At 37.2% G+C, this 11,048-nt stretch overlaps 1 protein-coding gene across 1 annotated transcript; it reads right to left on the bottom strand.

Annotated features, from left to right (window-relative positions):
• Positions 1-235: 235 nt before the first annotated feature.
• On the bottom strand, positions 236-5,128 carry LOC102587503 (la-related protein 6B). The gene is made up of 10 exons (XM_006351009.2): positions 4,597-5,128; positions 3,805-3,886; positions 2,928-3,022; positions 2,665-2,736; positions 2,451-2,530; positions 2,261-2,360; positions 1,882-1,929; positions 1,728-1,793; positions 1,006-1,149; positions 236-862 (listed from the first exon to the last, which is right to left on the bottom strand). The coding sequence occupies exons 1-10, from the start codon at positions 4,990-4,992 to the stop codon at positions 548-550; spliced, it is 1,398 nt and encodes a 465-aa protein (XP_006351071.1). The 5' UTR covers positions 4,993-5,128; the 3' UTR covers positions 236-547.
• Between the last annotated feature and the right edge of the window lie 5,920 nt (positions 5,129-11,048).

Below are 11,048 nucleotides of genomic sequence, written 5' to 3'. Positions count from 1 at the left end.
GTTTAGGGGCATATTTGACCCTTTACCCTTTGTATTTTTAGCTCTATATTTTTACACTTGGGCTCATTTATTAATGCACATATGCATTATGGTAGGTGGTCTTCCAATTGTTTGGCTTGATTTGGGTGCCAATATTTTCTTTCTATAAGAGCAAGGTGATTAGGCCACATACTCTCACTTGACAAGTAGCACCAGTGCTATAGTGCAATATGCCTCATTTATTTTTACACAGGCCTAAAAATGTACCCAAAAAAAGGGCCTAAAGAAGCAATGTATATTGCCTGATTGACTAGTGTCTAATGTATCATACAAAGAGTTAAAGCTGGAGAAAATTAGAGCTGTATAATTCTCAAGTTTTTCTATATAAGCCTTTTGTTAATATCCTGTACTGTTTGCATTTTTACATCCAAACATCTCTGGTGCAGCTTTCTTACAACGTTCATTTGATTTAGTAACTCAAACGGCCAAATCAACCATAGCGTATTTCATCACACCAACAAGATATATCCCCTCTCATCCACACCAATTTCAGGTAAGTAGGAAGTTATCACATAGTTATAATAGCCATCGATTTCCCTCGGCCCATGGAGAATCCCTTAGTGCCATCTGGCATACGAGGTACAGAAGATTGCTTGGGTGCTGCTGACTGCTCAAGAACAGGCTGCCCTACACCAGCACGATTGATATTTGAGAGGGTATTTCGCACATTGCTTCCACGATTCACGTTTGATATGGGAGCTCCTAGATGACCTCCACGATTATTTTGATGAGATTGGGGACGTCCACGTCTCTGACCCTGTCCCTTACCCCGACCCCGACCCTGACCACGACCACGCCTCTGCCCATCACTGCCATGCTCCTCCTGTAGATGTAAAATAAAAATGATAATACCGACTACAGTATAAATCTTGTTAAAAACTAGTCTCTGCAGGATTATGTGGTGCAGTTACTAAATACTAACTGGATATGTCACCATGTTCTAGGAATAAAAGATGATTCACTTACTGCAAGCTCATTGGATTTAGCATCAATATGGTGGCTCGACTCTTCATTAAGCTTCTCGTTGACCTCTAATGCAGAACCATCATCCCCCTTGAAGTTTTCACTTTCATGACCAGCTTTTTTCCCTTGAGCTTGACCAGATTTTTCCTGTGAGTTTAACCAAAATCCTTACATGCATGATAGTAATAAAAAATGAAAATCAAATACATCCAGTAATATTTATTTATGGCAAGAAGGCTTAATTTGAACTTATCTCACAACTGGAACATTAGTCAAGAAACTATTTCTTTTAGTAAGTGAAAAAATTGGGTAAGATCCACTGAATCTGGTAATAGGTAAAGCCCAAAAGCTACTCCTAATACTGCCAAGGGAGATTCCGGTATCCAACCATAGAAATTCTTCAGCAATGACTGCTTCTGAATGGAAAGGCAAGGGATGGATTGGAAACAATGAATAACATAATAAGATATGACTTATAAATTCAAAGTTTCCTTGTCAATCTATTTCTTTTCCTTCAAATGCTTCAGAACAATCAATTTATTTAGATGCATAATTGACAAAAATCTCGGTGCACTCAGAACAAACTTGGACTACAAATATGTAGTCTTGAGTATCTAAATGATGCCAGTAACATTAATCATCAGTTCTGAATGCTCATTCTTCTTTCACTAAAACAGAATAATATGCTCCTTAAAAAGAGAAGGGAAAGACTGTTCAAGACTCACTGAGCTTCTGAGAAGTAACCGGACTTTCAGAGCATTTCTCCAGTTATCATCATTTAATTCTACAACCTGTAACATAAGATCACAAAAGAAATTATCGGATGCCAGAGACGGAGATATTGAAAATGTTACTAGAAACAACATTATATTAACTTACCGCCCTCTCGGCCAATTCGGCGGTTTCGTATTCCACAAATGTGTGCAACTGCATTCAGATATTCAATTCAGATTCTAGAAAAGGAATACCTTTATACCAAGTACAAATATAGACCCTTTGTTATTTTATATGCAAGACTACAGAACTATGTAGCAGTACCAATTGATTCCAGTTATTGTTCTTTGTATACTCGCATTGGTAGTAAAGTCGAGCTTTATTTACCAAAAACAGAATATAAACAACTCGAACATGACATTAACCATTTCTTAAGTTAATTCTGGCTGTAGTTGGGCGAAGGCATCGAGTTCAAGATTTCACACGGATGAATGAACTACTATATTGCACTATCAGCAAGTAAATCACACCATCTGATGCCTACCTTGTTGCTGTGAAGCGTACTATCTGACTTTGCTGTTCTAGATCCTGAAGATGCCCCACCATTGGAAGACTGAGGTAAGCAGGTGCGTATCATTTTAACGCTGATGCAGTAAGCAAGAGTTTTAGAAAGGCTGATGATATTTTATGTTAAGCATATCTTCTGAACATATAGACCATAAAAGGTATTCTACCTTCCAACTGCTGAGAAAATCTTCATGAGATTCTGATGGCAATGATCCTCAGGCAAATTTTCAGCAATCACTATTCGAGACTAAAAATGACAAACAGGAACCAGAACAACAAAATACTGATAAATATCTGATATCAACTACTAGATGGAAATAAATGTTCCATCGAACTTTGTTTGTTGTAAATCAGCACAGCTAGAAACAAAAAGAGACCTACTTGCAATTCTTCCAAGTCGGTTTCGGTCAAAGGAATTTTGCGTTTAACCTTCATTCCATCTTCACTAACAACCTAGGAAGACAAAAAGCAAATAACGAAATACATTAAAATGAGTAAATTAACGAAGAGCTATGTGTTTGAGAGAAATTATGCTGGAACTTACATGGTGGAAGCTTGTGATTAGCAAAAAAAAAATACTTAACATAGGCAGCGAGATTAATTTTGGGTGGGAAAGGGGTGGAAGGTGAAAAGGAAAAACTCACCAGCTTTGTAGAGCTCCGCAGAACTTGAGCAAGCTGTGCATGATTACGTATAAGAGCTTTAATCTTCTTGAACAACGCAACAACAGATATTGGTACTGTAGCAAAGAAAAGAAGTCCAGGTTGTCTTAAGAAAGATCTCATCCGAAACAAATACTTCAAATATCTATAAAACAAAAATTAGCAAGGAGAAACTCGAAGCACAAAGGCTAAGGACCTTACCCCCACCCACCCACCCCACCCTTTATCACACAAAGTCAAGGCTCAAGGCAGTGTTGTGAAAGACGATCGCCTCGTCGCCAATGGTGAGAGGCGAGGCGACCCTTCATCGCCTATTAGCTTTGTGGCAAGGCGATCTTCAAAAGGCGACAAAGGCAAGAGGTGTGTATTTTCTTTAAAAAAAAGACTACCAATTTAGGGTTTTAAAAGTTAAAATTATTTTAGGGTTTTCTTTCCAAATTTGCACAGCTGCACTCCTAGACTGCGACACCAACTAGTCGACCCAACTAGACTTCTCCGGCGGCCAGCCAGACTTTTCCGACGACTCCAAGGTCCAACCAATACATGTTTCTTCTTTTCTTCTACCTTTGCTTCTTTTTCCTTCTCCTTCTTCAGACTTCAGAGTTACTTTTACCTCTATATGTTTTCTCATTGTTTTGACTTTTATTCTATTTTTCTCATTCAAGATCTAGACTTTTAGTATGTACTATCTATTTTCAATTTTTAAATTGAAATATTTGCTAATTTGTTATTGCTATTGAGATTTTGATTATTTATATATGCAATTAAATATTATAATTATTTTGTATTAATGAAGTGCTGCCCTTGTCGCATTTTGTCGCCTTTCACCGTCCAAACAAATGGCTAAAGGACAACTTACCGTAACCTTCCTGATCCTTGAGCATATGCTTTATTAAATGATCAGTTGTTGCCAAATTTAAATCACTGAAATAGAACTCCACCTACAGACAACGGAAACACATCGGAATTAGTATAATACACAAAGAAATAACACGCCGTGTCTTACTCTTATACAATTTAACACACATAGAAACTTTTCTAAAATCTAGCAGCACTATCTTGGAGCTTCAAAAGAGTTCGGTAAGTTAAGAATGTACATCGCAGTATCAGTTTGTTATCTACTTACAGCAAGTACCATAAGCTCAACGGAATTATGAAGAAATAAATCAGTAATGCACACTTCTACTCAATCATACATAAAATCCACACTATCATTGCAACTCTAAACACACACCCAAATTTCAATTTACCATTTGCATAGAACCAAAAATCGAAAGAAACAAACACAACATAAGAAACAATACAGGGCACCCAAGGGTGTGGCCTAGTGATCAATGAGGTAGAATAAGAACCATGAGGTCTCAAGTTCAAATTCCAGCAAAGATAAAAACACTATGTGATTTCTTCACATCTCATCAGTTGCTCATGAGTGGTGGCAAGTATCAAGTGGAATTAGTCAAGTGTACGAAGACTGATCACAAATACTCAATACAGCAAGAACTACTACTACTACCACTCCACTACATCTAGGCGGCTACATTCCAATACTCAATAATTCATCTTTTAGAACAAATCCAGTTTTCTCCTAAACTAGAGATTAAGCATCAAGAGTAAAAATCAGAGTAATATATACATAAAACTTTATGCTTACTTGATTAACAATCTTTAGAGCAGCTTCATCAGTTAACCCTCCACGTTTACTAGCACTAGCATGATCTAAATCAGCTGCACCACCACCACCAACCTCTTGTACACCACCGCCATAATACGGTGATGGATACTGAACCTGCAACTGAGGAGTATATACATAATGGTTCCGAACTGGATGAAAACCAGCCTGATTCAAATCTGTCAGAGACGGCGTAGGAGAAATCGACGCCGATGACGATGAGCTTCGCGGAACGAATGCCGGCGCCAACGCGTTAAGTCTGGTGGGGGAAGGGAGATCAGACGGTGAAGAACAAGAATCGGTGTGATCAGACGGTGGAGATGTAGCCGATGAATCGGTGAGTAAATCTACGGCAATTGCCGATTCTTCCATAGCCATAATCGATCAAAATCTTGTTAGGGTTTAGAGAAAAAAATATTAGTTCTTCATTCATAGAGAAAACAATGAAAAAGAATTTCTGGGCTTAAAGCAAGTATAAGTAGACTAGTACTCAATGCTGTTACTTGGAATTGATGGGACCAAATCATGGACTCCCTTTACTCTTTATTTCTTCTCTTTTCCACCTCCAACATAAACAAATAAATAACATAATTTATTATTATTTTTGGTAAGTAAATTTTATTTATCAAGTAAACGTTATAAATCAAGAAAAAATCAACTAGTATGGACATAAGCTTCATTCTTGCTAAGCTTGACAATTATAACTAATCTAGCTACATCTTATGGATATATTTTCAAATCATGCATTCGAGCATTTATTCGAGAATATTTACGGTCTCTATCGTGAATTTTCTGAATAATGTGTTCGATAAGTGAACTTGCTGGTTGCTGCTTCTGCTGGAAGATTCTGTTATAGCGCTCTAATCATAAACAATAAATTGTGTTAGCCAGTGTCAATTTATACACGAGTGTTGTACTATTTTTGCCATTCATAAACTTGATTGCTCATTGAACCTCATATTGTCCAGCTCATAGTGTATCTACTAACCCTTGCTAAGTTGATACACTAGTTTAGACCTCTGGAGCATATGTACACCGATAGAATAGGCGATCAAGATCCTCATTCTCCTGCTGACATAAAGGACAAGTAGGGGACTTGATCAAATTTCATTTAGTTGATCTATCTTTAATTACAATCATTTAGGAGCTTCAATGTTTGTCCATACCAGTAATCTTCATTATACCCTCTCCATTTTACCTTTTTCTGTCAATAGAGTACTTTTTCATGCCTCTTACACATGTCTTAGTATAACTAACCTATTGTACATGTTTAGCAACTTTCAAAAATTCTTTGTACCACCCAGGAAGCTTGTTTAGCTTGTATGTTCCATACATCGTTCTGCCCATAATAGCTAATGAATCCAAGCAATTCATGACTTGTCTTTTTTCTGGCATAAATTTCATAGCAGTTTACCACTAGCAACCTTGTTCCATGCATGTCAAGAAAATTCAGACCTCCACTTACTTTGGGGCTACACGGCTTTTCGCATGCAATCAAAGCTTTTCTTGAGGTCTCAATATTATCACTGCATAGAAATCTTCACATAGCCTTCACTGTTTGAATGATTTTTGGGGAAGGGCAAATTGTTGAGACCAAAACATTTGAATAGCATACAATACACTCTTGATAAGTTAATCTCTACTAGCATATGATAAGAATTTAGGGATGAGGCTCCTCTCCAGTGATGATCTCTCCAGCTTCCCCCAGTGCTATCTTGTATTCTTGATGTCACTCCCCAAACTCAAGGGGCGCAACTGGCTCCTAATGCCAAAACTCAGGCCCGAGCCGACCCTGCTGAACCATTTGCTACTAGCGCATGACAGACACACGCAATCAAGAAAACAAAACTAGTATATCCCGGCTTAAAACTAAGCCCTCGGCCGGTAAGTCCCCTGTCAACATTTATATAAAAGAAACAGCTACTCCCAAAAGTTCATATAAAGAAATAGCCAATTAGCACAAAAGTCCTGACTGGGCCGTCGAGGCCACCATGATATCTATACAAAAACTGGAAGCAGGTATATATCAAGACAATACATCAAACAACTCACAAGCTTCAGTAAACCAACAAAACTAGGCCAGCATGGCCATAACCTAGATGTACACCCCCACACACTAGTCTGCAAGCCTCAAAGAGTAGTAAAGATTGGCGGGACAGGGCCCAGCCTACCCATAAAAATATACACAACAAAAGCTAACAAATCTCCAAACTCTGGCAGCTCCAGAGGAAAAGGGCTAGCCAATCGGATAGAAGTCAATCCTGCTACTGAGGAGGTCTACTCGGTCGTCTGTCAGGACCTACATGCATGAATGCAGCGCCCCCAGGCAATGGGGCATCAGTACAAAATAATGTACAGAGTATAAAAGGCTACAGACTAAATGAGCAAGTATTATAATATACCAAAAGCAATCAGGTAAGGAAATAAATTTAGATAAGCATGCCAACCTAATACTTAATCTAATAAAATACAATTATGATTAAACATCAACCTAACCAAGCCACCATAAGCCCGGTAGGTACAAACAACATACCACATACTTTGGCCCCCATAAGCCCAGAAGGTGCCAAATCAATCTACATAACCTTATCGGTAGCTCCTTGTCTTTGTAATAAGTCACATAGCCCTTTTTGGTAATGATATAGCCCCGTAGGCAGTGCATAGCCCTCTTAGACAACATCATAGCTTTGTGGGCTGTAGGCAATACATAGCCCTCTTTGGCATCAAAATAGCCCCGTAGGCAACACATAACACTCTTTGTCATCGATATAACCCCGTGGGCAACACATAACCCTCTTTGTCAATAACATAGTCCTATTAGACAACATCATAGCCCCCATAGGCAGTTTATAGCTCAACAACTAACCACAATAGTCCCAAGGGCGACAACAAACAATTAAATAGGCTGAAGGCAAGCAATTTAGCTATAAACAATATATATTAATAATGTCCAAGTCGTTCCTAACTTAGGGTTGTTCTGAACAGATTATGAGTCCCTAAAATGAGGGTTTATAACCACTCAATCAGCCAACCACTCACAATTACATCTACAACATAACTAACATTAACTACCCTATTATATCACTCGCAAGCTCTAAGGAAACATGACGAACGAAGGGAGTAGCCTTAACGTACCTTTTCCTTTATAATTTATGCTGAAAATACCTCTGTCCACACCACTACAACACTAAAGAAAAAGGTAAAATCAATCAATATTTAAGGATAAAAATTACTACGATAATTCGACAATCGATATTGATTCCTATCATAATCTACAATCCAAGACCTAAGGTATCCGTAAACTGATAAAAGGTGATTCCTACCTTTCTTTAAACAACCAGAACACTTGAATACAATCACTCCACTGGAAAAAAAAACCTACTGCCACAACCTCCACAAAGCTACACCGCTCAATTCACCGTGAAAATTATACCAAAACGAAAAGCTCGCGAAATAGGGCAATTTTCAATAAGAGGCCAAGAAGAGATCATGAACACACAAGGATGATTTGAGGAGTATTTCTCTGATTTTCGTGGGTTTCTCACGATTTGGAATGAAGAAAAATGAAGAAGATGATATCTTATAAGCTTCCACCGACTTAGGGGACACACCTCACGTGCCTGCTTGCGCAGTCTCGCAAAAACGTGAATATCCCTCTATTCTGAAGTCGTATGAACAAACTGTTTGATGTGTTGGAAACTAGACTCGTAGACCTTCAATATAATAAGTCGTGGTCCCCATAACTCATTATATATTGGGAGAAAACTTCCGAAACATTTGACCCAAATTTCAGAGAAATCTTTAAAAAGGAACTTACGATAACTTTCGCCCACTTTTATTATGCGACTTACCTTACTTCAAAGCTTGAGATACAACCCTTGAACACTTAAAATATTACATACCACATCATTCTTAATTTATTACGCACCCTCTTTGTCTTTCCATGAATGTACGAACTAATTTAGACGTTTAGAAAAGTCGGGGTGTTACAATTGACATGTGTTCATTTAATTTTTAATGGACTAAATTAATTTTCTTGGTCAAATATCATTAACCATGGTTATTACTATTTCTCTTTCTCTCTCCTCTCTTTCTTTCTCACTTAATTCTGCAACAAACTGTTTCTCAATCAGTAAAGAATTTGCTTTGTTAACAATAAATCGCTTTTTCTTTCCATTATTTTCACACCGTGATAAAAGAAGACAAAATTCAAAGGATGAACTTGGGTTATAAAATTTAAAAAATCCAACCCATGCGACTACTTCTTTGAAGCGTGGTTCGGTCACAATGGTGATCCACAAAACTCTGTCGTCTTCTTTGTAACATCAATTTTTTCAATTTGGAGTTTCTGCAAAAGCCAACTAAAGGATCTGGAAAGGGCACGAAAAATGGGTAGGAAAATATCTTTTCATATACTTTTTTTTGCTAGTGAAATTCTCCATTTATTTTTTGGGTCTTGTTTTCTTGTGGTATTTATAACTGTAATCTTTAATTGGGGCTAATCACTCCATTTCAGTCTTTCTCTTTTGAGACTCTCCCTAGTTGTTCATATGTAAATATAAAAACATTAAAATATTGATGTAATTTAATTTTCAATTGTTTGATTGCTCTATTTTTCGGAGAATTTTGGAGGGGGAAGAAGTGTTTCTTTGCTGATTGAGAAAGGAATGAGAGGAGAGAGAATTACTAATAACCATGGTTAATGATATTTGATCAAGAGAATTAATCTGGTCCATTAAAAATTAAATGGACACGTGTCAACTATATGAAATAGCACTGGGGAAAACTGGAGAGGGGCCTCTTCCAGAATTTAGTAATCCAACTTATAATCTTACCAACAAGGGAGGACCCACGTGGTCTCCAAGGGGTTCACCCGAACCCCCTCAGTAAAAATTACACTGTTTATATAAGGTAAATTTTCTAAATTTATGTAGATGTAATAATTTTGAACCCCCTTATGAATACGAAGTAAGTTGTACCATAGTGATAGATCTCCTTTTAGATTGGCCCTCACGTCCAAAGTTCGAATTTCACTATGGTCATTTTATTTTATTACTTTTTTACCTTCTCATTTTTTTATTTTAAAAAAAAAAGTAGATTTAAACCCAAAAAAATCCAAATGTGCTAAAAGGTCTCTGCTAACAGAACTAACTTTTTGCACTTATAAACTATATACTAGTACTTTCTTGAAATTGTATTTTGTTGGCTTATTCACACGTTTATATTTTTATTTTTCGAACCCCTGAATGAAATCCTGGATCCGCCACTGCTTACCAAGCATCTTATATAAAAGTGGCTTGCATTGGACTATAGATATCTTTTTAGTACTCAAAGGTACTCAAAGATATCTAAAAGAAGGATCCCATATTCCTCCAATATCTAGTCTTGTAGTTTTTGCTTAACTTCACCAAAATAGACAGAGAACATCATAAAGGAATGAAAAACACTTCACTGGTTTTATATCTCATATGCAGAACATTAATAAATTATGAATTGTCACGCCCCGAGCCTACACCCTAGGCGGGACTGGCACTCGAGAACCATTGTTGGCCTCAAGCGAACCCTTGCCCTGGCTTACTTACTCAGCGGAAGTCTCAAACACAAGAAACAGTCTCAAAGGATAACTCAGACAAATGTCTTTAAGAAATATTAAACTTAGCCAAAATGGCAACTCAAGTCTCAACCATTAAAAACAGGAAATGGAAAACTCAAGAACTAACATCTGACTGTCTATGAAGCCTCTAAATAACTGAGATGGATGTCGGGACAAGACCCACGACATCCTAATAAAACTAAATCTACTAAAAAGCAATAATGGGGATCCTCTGGAAGCAAGGAGGCTCACCAACAGTCTGGAGCTCAACTAGAATCAACGATGCGCTGGATGTTGATCCTGGTTATTTGTATCTGCGTCATTAAAAGATACAGACCAAATGCATCAGTACATTGAATGTACGAGTATGCAAGGGGAATTCTAAAACAAGACATAAGCTTGAAAGGAACTGAAGAACTTACCTGGATCAACTCAACTCAACTTAACTGAACTCAATTCAATATAAAGTAGTATAATACAAGTGCAATATAAAGAAAAGCTTTTTAAAACATGGATGTCAACTCTGTGTATTTGAAAATACAATAATACTCTGTGTGTATGCAAAGATACAATATAACTCTGAAATGTATCTAAAAATACAATTAAAATGTGTATATAAGAATACAAATACTTTTGTGGGAGTTTCTCTAATCGACAACCATCACGTAAGAGCTATTGTGATGATACAACATTTTGCCTCACGCTGCCAAGGCCGTCTTATACCTTACCGAGGGTATAGAACCTTACTACTAAGTGGATCCACTAGTCTATGATAAAACAAACTAAATGAATCATCTAAAAAGTATGACCCTTTTCTACCCATGATGACTACATGGTTTAT

The sequence above is a fragment of the Solanum tuberosum genome, unplaced genomic scaffold, assembly GCF_000226075.1.
Source record: "Solanum tuberosum cultivar DM 1-3 516 R44 unplaced genomic scaffold, SolTub_3.0 scf00132, whole genome shotgun sequence".
Lineage (NCBI taxonomy): Eukaryota > Viridiplantae > Streptophyta > Magnoliopsida > Solanales > Solanaceae > Solanum > Solanum tuberosum.
The sequence above is the reverse complement of the archived record's forward strand: the minus strand, read 5'-3'. Positions and strand labels throughout refer to the sequence as shown.

Bases quoted from the DNA above. Each gene is read 5' to 3' on its own strand.
- LOC102587503 (XM_006351009.2), bottom strand. From the start codon at position 4,992: ATGGCTATGGAAGAATCGGCAATTGCCGTAGATTTACTCACCGATTCA. The intron at 1,150-1,727 runs GTGAGTCTTGAA...TTAAACTCACAG, and splicing joins GGTTACTTCTCAGAAGCTCA to GAAAAATCTGGTCAAGCTCA. The intron at 863-1,005 runs GTAAGTGAATCA...TTACATCTACAG, and splicing joins CTAAATCCAATGAGCTTGCA to GAGGAGCATGGCAGTGATGG.